Genomic DNA, 21,614 nt, shown 5'->3' on the forward strand with positions numbered 1-21,614 from the left:
TGGCTCTGTCCACTATACCACCCTGCCGCACACTGAGCCTCAGAGACCTGAGCCACCGACATGCCAAGGACACAGCTTCCCTCCTGCTCCCCATTCTGGAGCCTATACTCCTGCCTCAGCTCCTGGTTCTGAGATGTTGTCTCTCATGCTGGCTGAGTTTCCCTCTTGCTTCCAGAGCCGCCCTGGAGCCTTCCAGGGCCCCAGGAAAAGATTCCTCATCTCATCTTGCTGAACCCCGCAGCTTTGATGTGCCCTGAGTCACCCCTGGCCTTGCCTCTTCCTCTCCTGTTAATCTTTTCTCACACATGTGCCCCTCCCCGCTCTGAATCATACTTTCTGATCTGCTCTGAACTCTGGCCAAGAGGTCTGCATCTTTCTGGCAGGATGAAATGGAATAAAACAAGGCCCGCACACCCCTCCAGATGTGGGGAAACAGGCGGCCTGTTCCTGACGATGTGTGAGCGCGTCTCTCATCACTCACGCCATCCGCCTCGGTTTCCCCTTCGTCCCCAGCAGGATCCGGTTACTGCTCTTTAATCCAGTCTGGGCTGGGAGGCAGCCAGGCAATCATTTCCTGGTTCTGCAGGGGTTTGTGATTCCCGCCCAGCACGCACTGAATGAGCACTTTATGCACATAGCTCCAGCAGAGCCCGTGTGGGCTACAGGGGTGGCGGGGACTTACCCTAGCCCCTCAGCCCCAGCGGGAGAGACCATACTGCCAAGCGACCCTGGGCAAATCACTTTACCTCTCCGAGTTCCAAACACCCATTTGTAAAAAGAGGTGAAATTGCCTATTATGGCTTAGGATCGTTTTATAGAGCGAGCAGCGTGAGAGGAAGGGCTACGGATCATTCGTTCACCAAGGCCATGACGACCACCACCACGAGCAGGTGCCGAGGCCTCGCCCTGAAAGCACAGATGGGGCAGAGGTCTGGGGTGGGCCCCAGCGTTAGTGAGGCATCTACAGAGGACTCGTCCAGCCAAGGGACTATCACAGGGTATTTCGTTCAACCCTCGCAACGGCCCTCAGAGGAACGGACCATTATCCCTTCAGATGCAAGACAGGTTCAGAGGGGTAAGTGACTAGCCCAAGGTCACACGGCAAGTCAGGGGTGGAGTTGGAGTTCACATCTGTGTTTTGCCAGTATGGAAACGTTTGCCCTCGCTTCTCTGGCTGTGTTCTCCCATCCACAGAAGGGCCGCGCCTGCGTATACCCTTGCGTGCTGCTGAGTGCCGACTATGATAGGAGTCTGAGTGATCATCTTCATGGGTCTGAGCTCCTAGAGAGTGGGGCCTGTGCCCGATCGTCTTGCTGTCACTGGAGTTGTAGGGGTGATTATTAATGACACTACAGGCAGGTGGAGGGCAGGCTAACAGCTTAGAGACACCACCATGTGCTTCTCCTCCCCAGTCCGGACCTGGGGTCGCCCGACTGAGGCAACGCTGGGTCTCCAAAGCAGATGTACCGTCCCTGAATTTCAGCTGTACGCTCGGCCGCTGACTCAAAGTCAGGCCAGCGAGCTGTAGTTCTCCGGGGCTGCCTCTGGGAGGCCAGACTGACCTACGCACAGGTGCTGACCACGTGCAGGGCAGTCGCCGAGGAAAACCCCACACAGCAGGCACTGTCCCCAAAAGAGAGAGAGAAGGGGCGCAAGCCATGCGTACCAAGAGGCAGCACAGCCTACGGGCTCTGGGGCTAGACTGATTAAGGTCACATCTGCACTGTGTGACATGGGCAAGTGGCTCAATCCTCCGGCCCGATGTCCACCTGCAGAATGGGAATGGTCATGGTGCCTACCTCACAGAATTCTTGTGAAGGTCTAACGAATTGATGTTTGTAAAGGACTTGGAACGACGTCTGGCATGTGATAACTGCTATACCAGTATGTAAGCGCTTCGTCCTTTTGATCTTGCCAATCAGATAATGGGTTCTTCCTCCTGTGGGAAGAGGTGGGTGGGCAGAGGGAAAGCCAGGGCTCGCTCATATTTTTCCCTCCTGGCGCATGGGGTGGGAGGTCTTTCTCCTTTGGGAAAATGTACACAGTGGGGCATAGTCATGTGCCCGACCCCTGCCACGTTCACCGCCAGCCCCCAAGTGCAGGGTGGACAACCGCAGGTGATGGGGAGGCAGACGGGGCTCACGGCCCAGAGGAGGGAAACATCTGGTGACCAGGAAGATTTTAGGGACTCCACGAAGTGTGAGCTGGGCTGATGGAGGGCTTGGATCTCGACAAACAGGGACTGAGAGAGAGCATTTCGGGCAGGGGGACCAGGCCATCGAGCAAGCCCTGAGTGTCTCTGCGGACAGCAGAAAGGTTCCCATTGGTGGAAGCATGGGGAACGAGGAGTGACCGTTAGCATTTCGTCAGGAAATTCTGCAGATCACAGGAGTCCCTGACTGCCAGGCCACAGGGAGCAAATTTAAGTATCTAAACAGAATGTGGCATGATTAGGGCAGATCACTTCCTGGCGGTGGGGTAGAGATCGCCTGGGAGGGTGAGGGAGAGGTTTGGGGAACATGGGTAGTAAGGCACAGTCTACAGCAAATGTTGTGTAAGAGATTTATTGAGTTGCAGTGCCCCCTATGGTCAGGGGAAGTATTGATTATGATTATGATTATGATTATGATTATGATTATGATTATTTGCACACCAGGTGCCAAGGGAGAGCAGATGTTGAGAGCCGGCCAGGACCTGCTCCCCAGGTCCGGGAGGTGCCAGCATTTGCTGGCTTTGGGAGAGGCAGTGCAGGAGCTGGGCTCTTCATCCTGGAGAGGGGAAGACTTGGAGGGTAGAGTCACCATCTTCACCTTGGCTGGCCTGGCCTGTGGCAGGGAGGAGGGCCACGGTGCACATCTGTATCCCCAGTAGCTGGAACAGGGCCTTCGGAAGAAAGAAGGTGCCTGGGAACCCTTCGTGGCTAGAGTTCAGGAGCTAGAGCTGAGAGCAGCGGGTGGAAGGCAGGTTTCTATTCCACTCAACTTTTGAAAGTCAGAGTTGCCTAGAGGGAAAAGCAGCCACCTCTAGAAGGGGGGCCTTCGCATCAAGACGTGTAAGCAGGCCAGGCCAGCCACTGAAGAGGCAGGCGGGTGGCCCTCAAAGCCCTTCTGAGACTGTGGGATTCTTTCATCCCCACAACCATCAGCCAAGGAAAGGATGCTGATGATGGCGATGCTGATGGAAGTCTCCATCCACTGAGCATCTATGATGAGCCTAGTCCTTTGTAAAAATTTTTTTTGGGTAACATACAGTGTAATATCAGTTTTGGGTGTAGAAGTTAGTGATTCGGCACTTCCATACGTCACCCGGTGCTCATCACAAGTGCCCTCCTTCACCCCCATCACCTGTTTCACCCATCCCCCTGCCCACCTCCCCTCTGGTACCCAGAGCCGAGTTCTTTCAACACTTTATCTTTCATATGCATTCCACCTAAGAGGAAACAGGCTCGCACAAGTGAAGTGGTCTGCCCAAGGTAAATGGCAGAGCCAGGGATTGAACCCGCATCTGTAGGATTCTACCACCTACATTTTTTTCCTAGTACACCTTGGAAGGCATACTAGGTATACTTATTTTCCAACCCCCTGGGGTGTACATGCATCCAATATACATGTATTCCTCTCCAGATGAAGTCCTGATCTGCTGCTGTGGCCTTGTGCAGACGGGGCGCCCAGGTCCGATGCCAACGGGCTCATGGCCCGGGGCCAGAGAAGCCCAGATAGCCGCGGTCAACTGCAGTTCAGACCAAGGCGATGTGAAGCGTGCAGATCTAAGTGCCGCTAGAGCACCTGGGACGGGAGGCCTGGTAGAGACGACGCTGTGGGCCAGAGACTTGAGGGGTGGGTCAGGGCTCCCCAGAAGGGCCTTGTGTGAGCTGGGACGGTCCAAGGAGAGCGTGTTCTTGCACTGGAGCGTGAAGGCTGTGACTTCTAGGTGGAGACCATCGGGGATGCCTACATGGTGGCCTCAGGGCTGCCCCGGCGCAACGGGAGCCGGCACGCGGCCGAGATCGCCAACATGGCCCTGGACATCCTCAGCTCTGTGAGAGGCTTCCGGATGAGGCACGCGCCCGATGTACCCATTTACATCCGGGCTGGTCTGCACTCAGGTACGAACTGGGGGCTGTGGGGGCGACGGGCCACGTCAACCTCCCAATCATTCCAGGGGCATTGGCTGGGGCAACCCCAAGGGTGTGCTTCTAGAATTCCGAGATCCTAAAACGCTAGGATAGAAAATTTTACATTCCTTTTGTTCTTCTATTATTTGAAGGTTCTAAGATGTTATAAGTTAAAGAATCTGTGATGCTCGGTTTCATACACACACACACACATTTTGTCTCAGCATCTGTCAAAGCTATTTTGAGTTCATATTGACGAGCTGATAGTCTGATAGGAGAGGCAGGACAGAGACCTTCTGTGGTTCTGCAAACGACTAAACGTTTGCTGGGATGGGTCTAGGAGAGACCTTGGGGCATCCTTCTCAGGTCCCCACCCCTTCCTACCTCCATGGTTTCACCTGCAGGATAAAGGCCAAATTCCTGTCCCCGCACCCCCCTCCCCACCCCCGCCCCAGCCTCCCAGGCCCTTGTTATGCCCTCCGACATCATCTCCCACCACTTCCTACTTGCCGTCCTATCCAGACTCAGCTGCTTGCCGCTTCCCTCAGACCCGTGGGCTCTCTGCCTCTGTGCCTTGGCACCTGCCATGCCCTGCCCCCTCATTTTCTCATCCTTCAAGACATAGCTCATGCACTGCCTCCTCCAGGAAGTCCTCTGGGCTGGGTCAGACTCCCTTCTGGGGCCAGCACAGCTCTGGTGCCTCCATTTGACAACATCGATCACAGTTTACACGTCTCCCCCACCAGGCTGGGAGTTCCCCAAGAGCAAACACTGGCTCTGATTTATCCGTGTGCCCACCGCCACCCCTGGCACAGAGACTGGCACCAATATCCTCTCTTCTCTGGGTGTCACTGGAGACTCCATATAGCTTCATCTTCACCCCCCAGCTGGAACCCAGGATGTGTTGACAGCAGAGGGGGTGGGCAAGGGCAAACTGTCGTGGGAACTTCCCTTGGGTCCAGGACCTCCTGGCGCTCACCGGACACATTTGAGTTTCAGGGCCCTGTGTGGCAGGGGTCGTCGGTCTCACCATGCCTCGGTACTGCCTCTTTGGTGACACTGTGAACACCGCATCCCGGATGGAGTCCACAGGACTGCGTGAGTGTTATATTTCTATCTTGCCTGGGTAAGGACTCTCAGTGACCCCTGCAGCCTGGCTGTTTGAAAGAGTGCTTAGGAACCAAATCACCACCTGGTGGCAGTGTACCTTACTTGTCAATGACACAACTGTAAGGAGATCACGTAGGTCGCTGGTTCTTGTAACTTTCCATGGGGCTTTTGGGATGATCTCGTGAGAGAATTAGCCGAGAGGAAACAATGACTCGGGAGGCAGGAAACCTGGGTCCTAGCCCCTTCTGCCACCGGCTTGTCCTTGAAAATACTCTTCCTCTAGGCCTGGGTTTCCACACCTTTACAATGAGGAGACCCCTCTCGATTTTTCAATGTCACTTTAGGCCCTTGCTGGCATCAGAGGCCACACTGATGGCTTGGTTAGACTAGCTGTCAAATCTGAAGTCCTGGGACGCGTGCTTCTAGCTGCACGAGTTGTCTGCTCCCTAACGTCGTTTCGACACGTCCTGCGTGACTAGATGCAGTGGCCCTACCGGGGAGTCCTGCTCTTGAAAGAAAATGACTGCTTGTCCCTCTGACTCCGTCTTCATTGACTTGCCTATCACTAAAAATTACATTCCTAGACATTCTGACTTCATCGTGAGTCCCTCTTAACGCTCAATCTATGGAATCCACTTTTCTTTGAGGTCCCTAGTGAGGCCTCTGGTCTACCAGAGGGACAGGAAGGTTAGGTGAAGGGTGCCGTATGAATCAGAACTGGGTGTATTACTGGCTGGAACTGGGGGCCGTTACGGGTCTTGATACTACGAAACACTAGGTATGCTGCCACCTGGTGGTGACTAGATTACTACCTCTCTGGCTAGCATACAGGATTCATGTCAACAGAAGCACAGTCCAGACGCTGCTCAGCCTGGATGAAGGCTACACAGTTGACATCAGAGGCCAGACTGAGCTAAAGGTGAGGGGACTCTCTTTCCTGGCATTGATGGAAAATCCAGTGTTTGGGGGCAGCGGGACAGATTCTCACTCATCTGATAGAGAAGGAAATGCCTGCTTGGAGTCAAGGATAGAGCCGATCGCCTTTACGTGTCTTAATCACTCCCCAAATTCTAAAAAAAATATATTTCTTCCCGGGAGCCACTCCCTCTTTGACTCCTCATAAGAAGAAGGGCCGGGATGGAGAAGTCGCTTCTCCAGAGCTGTCTGGATCTGCGCCCTTTCCTCCGGCCTCACTCCCTGCCCAAGGCGTGCTCAGTCCCCTTTCCTCTCTCCTCCAGGGGAAGGGCAAAGAGGAGACCTACTGGCTGGTGGGGAAGGCAGGCTTCCCCAGGCCCCTCCCCACCCCGCTGAACATCAAACCTGGGTGAGTAAGAGGAATTGCCCGCAGAGCGCTGCGTCTTTTGTTTGAAATTTGATATTTGTTATTTTTCTGATCATAAGCGTATTATTACCTGCCCAATGCGGAAAACTTGGAAAATACAGAATTCTTTCACGATTAAATAGTTACCTCTTTCCAGTCCCGAGAGACCGCTGCTGCTAGCCTGTTGCTGATGCGTTTGTTGTGGATGAGGTCACGGTGTCTGGATAATTTCTCATTCTGGTCTGTGCTGTCCGTAGGGTTCAGAGCCCTTTATAAACACACATTCGCAGTGACGGCATCGGGATCGCAACATGCGGGCGTGCGATGGTTGGGTCGGCCTTTCCCTCGGTGCTGGGCGCGTGACCGTCTCCCCATTGGGAGCCTTGGTAAAGAGTTACTGGGCGTTTGATGTCAATTCGGACTGTTTCTGCAGATGAGGAATCTATAGATGAAAGGACACTCACACTTTAGGGGCCAAGTGAGTAAGATCCTCAGAGAGCTTGTGCCTGGCTGGCAGTTTGGCCCTTCCCTTTGTCCCCTGTCCTCCACGACCCTGCGTCCTTCCCAGAGGGCAATGGGGGTGGGGTGGCGAGGAAAGCAATAGGGCTCCACTGCAATGTGCTCTTCTCACTCCCTTCCATTCAAGCAGTAGAAGGGTCCACAGGGGGCCGAGGGCAGGGCGCACGGGTGTTACCGGTGGCTGAAAATGACAGTTTCCTAGAACTGGAAAGGTCCTGGGGACCACAGGTGTGGAAGCTGAGCCCCACTAAGCAGCACCAGCATGTTGGAGCTTCCCGCCCAGGGTTTTCCATCACCAGAACTTCCAACTGGCTCCTCTCACCTCCTCCGGGATGGCCCCCCACCCAAGGCTGCCCCCCTTCCATCTCTCAAAGACAAGAAATGCGCGGGACATACACAGAGCGGGGTCCAGCATTGTAGGACAGGGGAGGGGGTGGGTAGGCACACACTGGGGTATTGGCCAGAGTACAGGACACACAGGTGCACCCTTTTTCCAAGGACACCCCAGCTCCTGGGTGCAGAACCAGCTTACGCTCACATAAACGTCTCCATGCAGCCCAGTTTCTGTGCAGACAGTGTGCTGGGACAGCAGTGTGGGGACAGGAACAGGGTATGGCCTGGGGCCTTCCCATGTGCCATAGCTCCCTGGCTCACCCATCCCCAGGAGGACAGCCGTGGCCCTTTGTGGCCTTTTCTCGTCCATGAGGGTCCCCTGCTCCAGCCCACCTCTCTTGCCCCTCAAAGAGCAAGCCTCCTCTGCCTCACAGCCTTCCAGGCGCCCCCCACTCCCGCCCCCGTGGGGAGCGGTACTTCTCAGAAGGCCCGTCTGCTAACGCTGACTTCACTTCCTCACCCACCACTCCCTGCCCAGCCCCCGCAGTCTGACTTCCACTCCCACGCGCCCAGAAGACTCTGTGGTCACCAGTGACCTCCATCCATGTCACTAGATCCGTGGGCAGTTTTAGTTCTCAACTTGACTGCTCGACAGCATTTCCCCTTTGCCAGAAATATTTCCCTCTTCCCGGAAATATGCCCCAGGCCTCCCTGGCTCCCCAGCTGTGCTCCTTCCTCTCCAACTGACCCTTCGCAGGCTCCCCGCCAGCTGGCCAGCCCTGGACTCTGAAATGCAGGGGTTCCCTTCCCATCCAGATGCTGATGACATCCATCATGGGCCTTGGCCCCGCCTCCCCTCCGAGCTCTGGGTTGTACAACTCTTGCTGTCCCTCAGCAAGATCCTTCTGGAGCTTCACCTGGCAGTCTGGCCCTCCTCCAGGGCTCTCTCGTGGTGGGTGGCCTCGCCATCCTCAGTCAGAAAGGTGGAGGACGTTTCCCAGCAGCCCTGCCTCCATCACAGCTCCACCTGGGGGCTTGGCTTTGGCACCTCTCTCCTGGCCCGGGCAGGGGCCGCCCCCCATCCGCTGTGCCCCTCCGCCCCCCACCTGGCAGCCAGAGGGAGCTCTTAAGACGAACACCAACATGATCAATAGGCAAGCCCCCTGTTTACTGAACAGACCCTCTAGGTCTTTCTACTGCTCTGAGGCTCAGGCCGGAACTCTTTCATGCTACCCTGGAGGCCCACTCCTTTGGGCCTGCCCCTGCCCCTGGCCTTGGCTCCCTGGCCACCTTCCACGGCACACCACCCGCTCCTCAGGGCCTCCTTGCCATTGCCGCAAAACACGCTGAGCTGCCCTCTAACCTCAGGGCCTTTGCTCTTGCTATCCCCTGTAACGAAATGCCCTGGCGTGGTCCCTTCCCATCCTGCAGGCCTCGGCATTGATGCCACTCCTTCACGAGGCGGCTCTGCTCACACATGCTGAAGAAAGCCCTGCTGTCACCTCCTTCCCATCTCCCGGCACTGCCTCCCCATAGCACTTGCTGCTTCCTGACTCTTGTTTTTTCGATTCATTTATGGAACGTTCCCCTGCTCACACAAGCCCCAAGAGATCTGGCCGTCTGATGCACCCACGGGTCTCCCAGTGCCGGGACCCCGGGAAGGTGAGCTCTCAAGCTCCCGACGGCTTCCATCTGACCCCTGGCCCACCCCATCCTGGGAGTGGAATGGCAGGTCTGGCGAACATTTGTCATCCTGAGCTCGCTCAGCTGATGACTTTCCCACTCCCTGACGGAAACTTTAGAAAGTGCCAGAAACGTTTTCATCTTCTTGGCTCAGGGAGGGAAGAGAGCTGAGATTAGTCCCCGTGAACTCCACCTGACTTGGGAGCCTCCGAGGCCTTCGGGCAGGCAGGGGAGAATCGCCACCCACCTAGGCCCCCCGAATCAGACCCAGCATGCGGACACATGGGGCCCACGCACATAAGTGGGCACACACCTGTCGTGGGCCTCCGGTACATGCACACGTGGAAATGCCCCCACGTGCCCCTCTGCGTGGCTGGAGATGAGATCACAGACAGACCAACAGATATACAGACACGGGATTCTCTCCTTCTCTCTGTCTCTCTAAAAATAAATACACAAATAACTTTATTTTTTTTTTAATTTTTTTTTTCAATGTTTATTTATTTTTGGGACAGAGAGAGACAGAGCATGAACGGGGGAGGGGCAGAGAGAGAGGGAGACACAGAATCGGAACAGGCTCCAGGCTCTGAGCCATCAGCCCAGAGCCCGACGCAGGGCTCGAACTCACAGACCGCAAGATTGTCACCTGGCTGAAGTCGGACGCTTAACCGACTGCGCCACCCAGGCACCCCATACATAAATAACTTTAAAAAGGGGGGAAAAGGCAGTTTCCAAATTCTTACTTCAGCAAGATACTGTAACTTGATTTTTTTTTTAAAGCCAAGTTTTCTAAAGATGCTTTTATCCTTACTGTCCGTATTTGCCGTAGCTACAGAAGCCATTTACCTTCGTGTATTTGGGGGTGTTTGGGATGCCTTTTACCTTGGTGTATTTGGGAGCCAGTGAAGATGAGGGGAAGGGGACGAAGCCCCCTTCCATGTGTTGGTACGGCCACAGCAGCAGTGCCCACGGAAGTGCCTCCTGTCACGTGTCACAGAGACGCTCCGCAGAATGGTCGCTTCTCTTCCCTCTACGTCTGTCAACCAGGCTCAAAAGTGTCCCCTGCCAGGTTGATGTGAGGCTCTGGCTGTCACTGAGAGCCTTTGTTCTCTTCTCCGTGCAAAGGTCATAACCCTAACCTACCGTTCTCCAGACATGTATGGGAAGCAAATAAGAAAACGAAAGAGTGTGCATGGTCGGGGCCCAGTGTCCCTAACCCAGATTTGCCTCGTACCTCAAGATCCACAGAGCCCCTCGGCCCTTGGCATTCTGGCTTCCCAAGCTCACATCTGGAGCAGGGGACAGACCTGGGGCTGGCTCCCCGTCTCCTGGGAGGCTGGACACGGAGCCCCACATGCAAAGGAGTCTCTACAACTCTTCACCTCCATGAGCCTGGTCCGGGGTATGCCCGTGGCGGGGCTGCTGCCGGGATCAGGGGAAGGCGCAGAAGCAGAAGCGGCTCCCCGTAAGCAGCTGGGGGCGCTCAACGCCCACCACTGTTGTTCTGGATGGTAGTTTTATTCTTCTTGTTTCTTCTTTCCCCCTAGGGATCCCTGGCAGGACCTCATAAACCAAGAAATCAAGGTGGCCTTTGCCAAAGCGCGCCAGGGTATGGCCAGGCCCAGGAGCTCGGGTCAGGCCTTCGCTGGGCCCTGAGGAGGAAAACAGTGGGGCAGGGGCCTGTCCCAGCCCAGAAACTCTTGTGCCTACGTACCCCCAAACCCTCCTTCTACTCCAGTCCCTGCAGAGAATGCTCTTGCCCAGCGACCTGAAAGCCAGCAGAGTGCTCGTTAAGAAGTGCCCTAGAGCGATATTAACTGATGCATTCCAGTATGAATCCTACGGGCAAACTTGCCTCTTGATACAAAAACAATAAAAATAGAATTATTCCCTCCCTTTCACGCCGTGCTTTGTTCTTGACAAATCGTTGGGACTCTGAGATCTTGTTATCATAGGGCTTATTATTCCTCACATGGAGAACACTGTTCCCACTGTATAGCCCAAGTGCCTGGGCCCAGCGGGAGGAGGTCATGTGCCCCAAGTGGCACAGCTGCCACAGGGAAAGACGGGGACCAGGAGCTGGCGCCAGGCAGAGGAGGGCCCCAGACTCAGCCGGGCGGTCTGTCGTCTCCGAGGACGGAGACTTTTGCCATCCCTAAAATGGGTGTCGACGAGGCCCGCGTAAGACTTGTTCCCAAGACAGGGCTCGACCGCAGCAAACGCTGTAAGTATGCCGCCCCCTTCCCTTCCTCTCCTGCCCTAGCCTGCCTAACCCTTTGGGTATCTGAGAGCACTGCGTTGGGAGTCTAGGTCTTGGGCTCCCAGAATCTCAGGGGAAAGAAGGGGAGCGAAGTGATAATTCCTTAGTTCTTAGGAAAATGAGACTTCTGTCTTACAGGAAAAAAAGCAAACAAACCCAAACCAACTCATTAAAGCGGCTTCTAACATCAAAGAGTTGCTCACCAAACCCCTGAGGCTGATTTCAGAGCAGGCGGACTGGCGCAGGTGGAATTCATTTCCCTGACTGAGGGGAGAGGGCCAGGGGCCAGGGAGCAGGTTCAGCCCTAAACAAACTTGTCCTTCTTCAAAAGACCCCTCGGGAGGAAGAGCTGGCACTACACGGAACTGGGGGTCATTGGAAAAATACTCTGGTGGGGGCTGTGCTCACAGAGGCTGCGTGTGTGTGTGTGTGTGTGTGTGCGCGCTCGCGCACGCACGCGCACTCCCATGCACACACAGGAGCAAGAGAGGAGATGTGAGAGGCCCATGGATGAGGTGCGAATGGGGCCATTAGCTGCTGTGTGGAAAGTGCTAGACTCAGCTTTGGGAGATGCCACTCCTGAACTCCCAACCTACATGGCTTTGGGCCTAACCTTTTTACACCTCAGCTTCCTGAAATGCAGAACCTGGCCAGTCACCCTGAGCTCCTGGGGACAGTGCGTTCAGCCAAACAAGGCTGCAGCGGTGTTCAGGAAGGAGGACCTGCACGCACCAGCTGTGGGACAAGCCCACGGCTTTGTGCACGACCGCGTCTGCACCTGCACGCAGCCGTGTTGGTGGCGGGACAGAAGTTCAGTGGGTCCCCTACTGAACTCTGTGGCTCACGTTCAGCCTATGAATTTTCTCCCATCTTTAGGTGACCGCGAGGTCCCTCCGGGTCTGAGGCTTTGCGAACACAGTTTCCATGAGCACACGTGTGGGTCCGTGGAGGCCTGGTGTGCAGGGCAGACCCAGGAGACCAGAATTCAGGATTCTGGTTTCTTACCATGACCCGGGCAGGGGGTCTCTCTGTACCCTTAGCTGCTCACTGCACAGCGGAGACCAGGCCCCTGCCGTGCCTGCCTTATAGAGATGCTGTTGGGTCAGAGGGGACAACAGCTGTGAAAGCGTGCACATGTGTGTGAACAGCCCCACATGGCTTCATGTGCATTATGTGGATGTTGGAGTTAAAAGGGCTCTGGGCGGGCGACTGACCCCGTTCCTGTGCGTGCGTCTGCGTCCGCATGTGTGTGCTTGTCTATGGGTGTCCCTGTGCATGTTGTCAGTGCGCATGTATACGCACGTATGGGTCTGTGTGTGTGCATCTGTGTCTGCGTGGGCCTTGCTGTGTCTGCACGTACCCTGCTTTAGCTGTGTATGTTATGTGTCCGAGCGTGTGTGGCTGGTCACCAAAGTCTGGGAGCAGCGGCAGATCTCCACATATTTGTGTCTGTGCACACGACGTGCGCCCGCATTTGGGGGGTGCGTCCAAGTGCATGCCTTGTACATGTGTGGGGTATATGTCAGACTGTGCCTGGATCCGGCCCTGGGTCTCCTTGCTCTTGGGCCCCCCAGAATGGTGATGTGGGGAGAGTAGCCCTTGTCCCACTGCCCGCCCTTGAGCTGCCCATGCTGAGAAGGGCTGAGGCAGCTCTGGTCCCCGAGGCCCCTGCTCAGACCCTGCGAGGCAGGCCTGGGGCCCCGGGAGGGAACACTGTCTCCAAAGCTGACACACTGCAGATGAATAGAGGCCCCCCACACTGTGGTCCTCACCTCTCCCCACCCTTCCCTCAGCAGCTGGGGACAAGGTCACCGAGGCAGAAGGCCAGTGCCCGCCTGGCTCCTACATCATGCCTGTGCCCGGGCCTGGGCCAGTTTCTTCGGTGCTGGGAGATGTTAGCGCTGATTTATTCCACACTCACTGCTTCCTGCTGTGGGCCAGGCCCTGTGCCCGGAGCTTCCATGTACGTTGTCTCAGCCACAACACTCACCAAGACAGGAGTTATGTGCCCACTTTCTAGATGAGGAAACAGAGGCTCAGAGGGGTGAAGCGACTTGTCCACGCCAGCCTCTATGTGTCTTCTGATCTGAGGCGATTACACAGTGCTACAAAAGCCCAGGGAAATAGCGATCGTCCCTGAAAAGCTCCCAGAGGGGGCTCCAGAGGGCATGGCTTTTCTGTGAGTGGGGGGTGAGGACAAAACCTTCCTGATGAGGCTCAGGGGGCTTTCAGGGGCTCACCCTCGTCTTATGACGAGCCAGTGCCGGCTGGTCCCCATGAAGTCCTCCACCTTCGCCATCAGCCTGGGGCCATGTTCCTGTCCCTTGGTCGGTTTCCAGCAACGGAAGGCTCCTGGTTCCTCTAGGGAGAGGAGTTCTCATGGTGGCAGGCACCACCACGGGGCTCCAGAAGGTCTTTGCAGGCTCCGGTGGTCTGGAACGGCTGGGTGCAGTGTTCTTCGGGCAGGCACGATTTAGGACAGACTCCTTGGAAAAGCCAAATGCTTTAGCCTGGTGTTCGTCTACTCGTGCTGGCTTCACCTCCCCTGCCCCTCCCACTCAACTCTCTGGTCATGACAGACGGCTTACCCTTCCCCAAACCCAGAGCGATGCCACATCCTGCTCTGGCTGTTTCCTCCACCTACATGACCCTACCCTTTTTTTCAACATCTGGCAGACTCCCAAACATCCTTCAAAGCCCACCTAAAAGCCACCTCCTCCTGAAACCCTTTCCCAAGGCACCCTCGATAGGCAATGATTAGTTGCCATGCCCGACCCTCACTTGACGGCAGGAACCGTATCAAGTTCATTCCTTTAGCCCAAAGCCCAGATGGAGGTGTGCAGCGGGATGGTGAACCGATGAACTAACAAACTAAAGAACTAGTTAGCCCACAGGCTGTCAGCGAGCAATCTCCCCTCCTGCAATGCTAGCTCCTGAGCTCTCCTGCCCTCCCCCCCCCCCCCCCCCCGAGCTCTCCTCCTCGGATGTTCTCTGCACAGGGCTCGTGTAGTCTACTGCTGAGTTAGGATCCTGCGTGCCATGTGTGGGCAGTGTGTCAGTCCGTGGCTCTCCTGTCTGCCCTGTCTCTCCTCACCACCACCCCTTCTACTGCTACAGATGCTCTTACCTCCACCCCTACACTAGCCTGAATGATCTTCCCTAGTCCCTCTGCTTCCTACTCCTTCTGGCCAGCTCCTCCTCACCCTCCACACCTCTGTTCCCTTGCTGCCTCCTCCAGGAAGCCTTCCTGGAAACCATCCCCTCACCCCTGCATACTGCAGGAGGGGCACCTCCTCTGCCCCTCGGCCCCCCCCCCCAACCACCTTGTCCAGCTCTGTCCCTGCAGACTGGGGGCAGGACTGGGTCTAAACCCTCTTTCTGTGACCCCAGAAGGAGAACAAATATAACAGGGCAGGGGAGGTAGAGGAGGCCACTGTGGTGGCAGGTGAACCCCACTTTAAGGAAATCTACCTGCACGAAGATCGAGGTTTGATTTATTCAAAGGCTGTTAGAGCTGAGCCTACACTCTTACAGGGGGAGGAGAAGTAACGTAGAGCAGGAGGAAGGAGCCACACATTCCTGAGCATGTTGTGTGTGTGTTATCTCAGACAGCCGTCCTTGTAGCCCTAGGCGGGGGTGGGCGGTGGGAGGGGAGGCGTCATCACCCCCACTGCTGCTGAGCTCCCCTGAGGCTGTGGGACGCCAAAGCCTGGGGTTCTTTCCCAAGTGCCAGCCGTGCCACCTCTTGTCCCAGCTCCGTCCCTGGACTTGCACTAGCCATCCCTGCTGGGAGGTTCGGTCTCCCCATCAGGACGTGGACAGGGTGGACTGAATCTTCAAGGCCCCTTTCCAGTTTCCGTGAGTACTTGAGACTCTTCAGAAGTCCACTAGGGGGCAGGCAAGCTGTTCCAGAGAGAACCGGGAGCCTTCTGGCAACCCCAAGATTCCGGGGCCTTCCCCAGCCAGCAGGCTCCAGGGGCTGCTGCCGGAAGGGAGGATGGGGCCACACAGAACCATAGGTGGGGGTCCACCCCACAGAGGAATCTTGCTGGGGGACTCCCCTCTGATGAGTGAAGGACAGCAGAGGACAGCAGATCCGGGTCCCGTCCCCATCTGAGAGGCCTGGCCCAAGGTGGCTTCTGTCAGAGTTCTGTCCAGTCTCAGCCATTGAAACTCCTATTAAAGAACACCTGGGTGATGCTCGCCTGGCCTTCCAGACCCTCTCCTGAGCGGCAGGTGTAGTGGTCCCCACGCACGGACAGGAGAATGAGGCACTTGCTGGCGTTCTCCTCCGTTGCTGACTTACACCTCCTCCTGGGCTCCAGGCCCAGCATCTGGCTGCCTGCTGGGCATCTCCCCAGTGAGCCACAGACCATCGTGACTGTGCTCTGCCCAGTCACCTGGTCAGAACCAGGAATGATCACCCTCTCTTCCCCGTCCTTCCCGTGACCCTCTCCCCAAGCCTGTCCCACCCACCACACTGGGCTCTGCCTTTACCCAAGCCCCACCGTCGGCATACTCAGTGATGGCATCAACCTCCGGGCCACTCTCCTGCCTCCATTCCCCATTGGCCCGTGACATCCTCAGCCTACCTGCAGCACAGGGCTCGCCATGCCACCTTTCTACATAGCATGCTCCCCACTGCTGAAGGCCAGGGCTCTTCGCCAGGGGGCTCCTGCCAGTGGACCCTCCCCACCGTCTCCTCTGATGCCCAGCACCTTCCCACCCCCATGCCCAGCCCCACCTTGTCCTCTCAAAGTGCTCAGACCCTCCAGTTTCAAACTAGAGGATGTTTATTGTGAGGCATTTCCTATTAGTACTTTTAATAACCCAAGACCTGAACTCAGTGGCCTGGAGACTGTGCGACCGTTGTGCCCAAGTCCCAAATCCTTGCTTGAGGAAGATCACAATATCCACTTGGCCCACTTCTGGGATTGTCACTGAGTGCATGGCCTGGGGAAAGCTAAGCTGGGGGGGGGGGGGCAGTCTTTGTTCTCCCTGCGTGTCCACCTTGAGCCTGCACTTAGCACTTTGATATAGCCCTAAAACCAGTGCAACTTCCCCGTGCATCATAAGAAATGGGGAGTTTGCTGGAGAATTCCTGGGAGTCAAGAAGAAAGCACATCACTGCACATCATACAGCAGGGCTTTGTGAACCCGCCACACCAGCCTCTTGGTTCTCCTGCCAGTCTGCTCTCTGACAGACATTTCCACCTTGCTTCCAGAACCCACTGTCGTCCCGAGCCAACCAGCACCCGGCCTCTGCTTCCTGCTTCATTGGTAGCTACCCAAAGAGCAATTTATAAGATTGATCAAAGGCCCAGGAGCCTTTTAAAGGCTGAATCAGGCTGAATCAGGCCTTCCCGGGCACTGGGCAGTATGTACATGTACTGGGCTGTGGGCAGCCCATAGGAGGGTCTTTATTCCACTGAAAAGAAGGAACTGATATGGGTAGGATACCTGCCCTTTAACCCTCACTATGATCATGCAAGGTAGATGTTACTCTCCCCTTATCTTTCGATGAAGCTACTGAGACTCCTAGACCTTGACTCCAAAGCCCCCACCACGTGTGCCATCCTGCCTGCCTTGTCCCCCCAGAGCTACATACTACACAGAAAGAGCTGACGTGGATACGGTGACGGCCTCAGTCCCCAGCTGCAGGGTGGGAGCAGCCAAAGGAAATGGGGTGAGTTCTGGGGCGAGGCCCAGAGGAACAGGCAGGTGAGGCTGGGCCCCGGGTGAGGCCAAGGCCAACAGCCATGTGTCCGGACGGCGGATGGAGGAGCTGAATGGGCAGACATCAGAGTGTGCTATAGACAGGGGTCAAGGTCTGTGTCTGCAGTGTAAGTGGGCCAGTGGCAGAACGAAATAGCAAGGATGCCCCTGAACCGTGGCCATCCAGAAGCCTTCGAAGAACCTTCCAGACACGGGGAAGGATGTCGTCAAGGCAGGCAGCCCAAGGGCGGGTGGTCGTCTGGCAACTCTAAATGGAGAGAGGGACAGAGACAGAGGGAAGAGATGGGGGTGGGGAAGAGTGGGAGAGAGCGGGGGCAGGGAGAGCGGGAGTATGGCAGAGATAACTGAGCACAGTTGGGAGAGAGCAGGAAAGGAGCTGGTGGAGGATGTGTGTCGGTGCATGATATGGAATCTGGTCCCTGTGAGCAGTGAAAGAGACAGGAAAATGGGAAATGTGACTTGTGGTTGGACCCCCCAGGGCCATCAAAGGGTTTTAAGTGGGGAGTGACCTGGTCAAATCTGTGTTTTGGAGAGACTCCATCTGGCCGCCACGTGGAAGATGAATGGCTGGATGGATGAACAGGAAAGGGGGACCCTGGGGCAGGAAGGTCTCCTGGAGGGAAGGCAAGGAGAGAAACAAGCCAGGGAGACCCGGGAGCTTCCACATTTAAAGATCAGGTGGAGAAGGAGGAAGAAGAGGAGGGGCCAGAGAAGGATCCAGGAGGAGATACTGGAGAGGCGGCAGGAGAGGGCGTCACAAGGTGCTAAGGGAAGACGGCGATTCAGGAAGGAGGGAGTGGGCAGCCAAGTGACCAAGCGACCGAGGGAGCTGGGGACGGAAGAGTTTCCGTCCGTAGCAGTTCTAGATGTGGAAGCTGGGGATGAGCTGGTTGGAACGATGAGGCCGGAGACAAGTGGAGGGAGAAGGGAGGCAAGTGGCGGAGGTGGGAAATGGACACAGCATGGGTAGGCAGCAGCCCTGGCAGGTCCGGCTAGGAGACGAGAGGACGGGGCAGTAGCTGGAGGGGACATGGGTTGGCCTGGAAGGAGTCTGTTAAATAGGAGAGTGTTCACGCTGACGGCAGAGCCTGCAGGGAGAGGGGCTGCGTTGTTCTCCTGAAAGATGGCCTCTGCCAGCAGGAAGCACAGCCCGGCCCCCGGGAGGCCAGGCGGGCCCTGATGTAGGCCGAGGTGAGATTGGTTTCAGGGGTCTGGACCAGGCCTCAAACCCAGGTCTGCTGCCCCCAGCACACAGAGGAGAGGGAAGGCAAGCAGGCAGAAGTCACAGCCCAGAAGAAGCCAGAGAACAGCAGTCTGGAAGGCTGAATACCCATTCCCCAGCTTCCAGACCTAGAGAGAGGGGCTGGCTTTGGGGTCAGGGCCAGCATCCACTCCTTAGGAGATGGGATCCAGCCCTCTGCATCCTGCAGCCCCAGCCCCGCCTCGAAGCTCCTGGCGTCCTGAGCTCACAGTGCCCCATCGGCGTGAATCACAGGCTCCCTGGGAGGCCACAGGAGTCTGTCAAACTGTCCTTTCCCTTCTTCCCTTTGACACCCCAGCAAATCAGCCACTCGACTCCTGTATGATCTGCTTTGGAGAACATCGGAGTTACAAGCAATGTGAGACCACAGCCCATTGCCTACAAGCATGTGCCCATGTGTCTGGGTCTGTGCCCTGGGCGCGGGAGCCCGGCTATTTTAAGTCTTTGCTGTGTATAGGGGATACAAAGTGTGTTTGTGGACAATGTGTGTGTTGTGTCTGTGACTGGCACTTGCATGGGATATATATCACGTGCACATCACGTATGCTCCACGTGTATGCTTGTGATGTATGCTGCGTGCATAGTGTTAACAGGAGAGTTGAATGTGGGAGGGGGTGTGTGTCTGTGAGTTGTGATCATGCAACTTGCGAGGGCGTCTCTGTGGAACGTTTGCAATGTTTGTAGCCAGTGTGTACCTGGGCGACACGTTTGTGTAAGGTTGATGCTTGTGTTCACGAGTCGTGGCCCTGTGTGTCCTGTACGGTCTTTGAGGGGATATATGAAGGGAGTGTGTGTGTGTGTGTGTGTGTGTGTGTTAAAGGGGCCTGGGGTGTGCTTTTGCAGGTGCACTGTGTCTGCGGGGGGAGAGCGTGTGTGTGTGAAGGGATGTCATGGGGGGAAGTGAGACAGCCCAACATCACATGTCCTGACTCTGTGACGTGAGCTAATACTGTCCCCTCAAGCCTCAGATTTCCCCCAAAGACCAGTACTTAAAGTGTTCTAGGAAGGCCCTCTGGTCATGAGGAAGACAACGGAAGTAGGACAAGAAGGGGTCACAGTGGCCTGTGCCAAAGATGGTTACAATAGGAGCTGGGTGTGCCCAGGCCTCTGCCCCCGAGCCCTTCCCTGGAGGCCCCACCTGTCCCTCTGCAGAATGGGAAGGCTGTTCACTCTCATTGTCCCTGGGGCAGCCACAGCTACCTTTTAGACAGGTCCCCTCCCCACGTTCTCTAAGCACAGCCAGGGGAAGCTTCACAGACCTCTCCATTCCTTCCCCAAATGGGAAGATAGAGGTGCTATCCAAAAAAAAAAAAAAAAAGCAAACAATAACCAGCCAGAAATCACAAGCAGTACCACTGAATGGATGAATGCCACAGGCAGGCAGGCAGGCAGGCAGGCACTGACACAAAGGAGCTCTTCAAACAGCCCTAGCCTTCCATCGCTGCTCTACTTTACAGAGACAGAATGGGTTCAGAGAGGTGAGGCCACCGGCCCAAAGTCACACAGCAACGGGCAGCACAGTGAGGATGGGAACCCAGGTGGGTCCCTCTCTGAAATCTAGGCTGCTTCTCTCCCTCAGCTTTGCCCTCCTCGGGCCACTCCTCATCCCACCCAAGAGGGGAGAAAATACACTGCCACGCACGAGGGGCATCATGTAAATTTAAAGTCTTAGATCGTTTACTCTTTTGGCTAATTAATGTTCCATCAAGTGACAATATGGGCGCTGGAACCCTGCTGTCTGGACTGATCTGTACTGGCTGTGCAAGCTTGAGTTAATCACTTAAACCTCTCTGAGTTTCCTCGTATGTCATCTGTATAAAGTGGAGATAATAATAGCAATAATAATAATAATAAAATATTTATCTCATTGGGTGTTATAGCAGTGAATGGGTCACAGCATGAAAGCTGCATTAGAAATCGCCTGGGGGGCACCTGGGGGGCTCAGTCAGTTGAGAGTCTGACTCTTAATTTTGGCTCGGGTCATGATCCCAGGGTCATGGGATCGATCCCCGCATCAGGCTCTGTGCTGAGTGTGGAACCTGCTTAAGATTTTCTCTCTTTCTCTCTCTCTCTCTCTCCTTCTGCCCTTCCCCCACCCCATGTGCGCGCTCTCTCTCTCTCTCTCTCTCTCTTGCCCTCTGCCCCTCCCCACCCTAAAATTAAAAAAAGGAAAAAGAGGGGCGCTTGGGTGGCTCAGCTAAGTTGGTTAAGCGGCCAACTTCGGCTCAGGTCAGGATCTCGCGGTCCGTGAGTTCGAACCCCACGTCGGGCTCTGTGCTGACCGCTCAGAGCCTGGAGCCTGTTGCAGATTCTGTGTCTCCCTCTCTCTCTGCCCCTCCCCCGTTCATGCTCTGTCTCTCTCTGTCTCAAAAATAAATAAATCTTAAAAAAAAATTTTTTTTTTTAAAAGAAAAAAGAAAAAAAAAGAAAGAAAGCAAGCTCCTGGGCCAGCCCGTCCCCTTCCCACCTCTAAGTACACAGAGGCCTCACACTGGTCTCGGAATTGTACTCATGGTCAGAAAGACTCATACCCCTGTTAACCAGAGCTTCCCATTTCACGCCCTCATTTGGGCAGCTCGTGAGGAGGGTCTGTGGTCACCTCCATCTCACGGAGGATGAAGGCTGCCCCTCACCCTCACAGGCATGGCGCTTCTCCAAGGGTGGCCTGTGGCGGGGCAGCACCGGCGCCACTGGGGGTTTGCATGAGATGCAGCTTCTGGGCCCCACCTCGGACCTCCCGAACCAGAGTCTCCGGGGTAGGGCCTGGCAGTCTGTTTTAACGAGCCCTCAGGGATTCTGATAGTCTCCACAGTTTGAGAGGAGCTGGGTGAGGCCCTCTGTGGTGTGAACCCAGGAGTACCTCACGTGGGGCAGGTCAAAAAATGTAGGGGGGGGAGGGGAGCCACCCCCTCAGCACGCTCTCGGGGCCTAGAATCTGCTGTCTTGCTTGGAGCGGAAGTAGGGGAGGCAAGCAGGATTCTCTGAAACTTCAGGGGGTGGCCTTTGTCTGCGGGGATCACCTGGGTACTCGTGAGCCGGTTTCCAGAAGCTCTGCCAGACCTTGGGGCTTTGACCCACCCACCCTCACCGCCCTCACCCAGGAGGAAGACAGGAGCCAAGAGCCCGCCGGGAGCTCAGCACCGCGGGGAACCTCAAGTTGGGGAGCCCCTGGACGCAGGGTACATCCAGCATGGGTTGCCCTGCCTGGGCCACGGCCCTTCCCCTCACGGGCGCCGCGCCTTGGCCTTGCCTGAGGAGTCTGGCCCTCTGCCCTGGG

General features: G+C 56.0%; 2 protein-coding genes across 2 annotated transcripts in view; both read left to right on the forward strand.

Moving 5' to 3' along the window:
- The window catches only part of LOC101099582 (guanylate cyclase D-like), a 35,955-nt gene extending 24,974 nt beyond the window's left edge, over positions 1-10,981 (forward strand). The window contains exons 16-20 of the mRNA XM_045038087.1: positions 3,931-4,105; positions 5,114-5,212; positions 6,049-6,143; positions 6,463-6,548; positions 10,628-10,981. Coding sequence (XP_044894022.1) covers positions 3,931-4,105; positions 5,114-5,212; positions 6,049-6,143; positions 6,463-6,548; positions 10,628-10,736 — 564 coding nt within the window. The 3' untranslated portion in view covers positions 10,737-10,981. The remainder of the gene's footprint in view (positions 1-3,930; positions 4,106-5,113; positions 5,213-6,048; positions 6,144-6,462; positions 6,549-10,627) is intronic.
- A 216-nt stretch (positions 10,982-11,197) lies between these two features.
- LRRC32 (leucine rich repeat containing 32) overlaps positions 11,198-21,614 on the forward strand; it is a 28,768-nt gene continuing 18,351 nt past the window's right edge. Inside the window, exon 1 of the mRNA XM_019811772.2 lies at positions 11,198-11,304. The gene's annotated coding sequence lies outside the window, so the exon portion shown is untranslated. The remainder of the gene's footprint in view (positions 11,305-21,614) is intronic.

The sequence above is a fragment of the Felis catus genome, chromosome D1 (genome assembly GCF_018350175.1).
Source record: "Felis catus isolate Fca126 chromosome D1, F.catus_Fca126_mat1.0, whole genome shotgun sequence".
Classification (NCBI taxonomy): Eukaryota; Metazoa; Chordata; class Mammalia; order Carnivora; family Felidae; genus Felis; species Felis catus.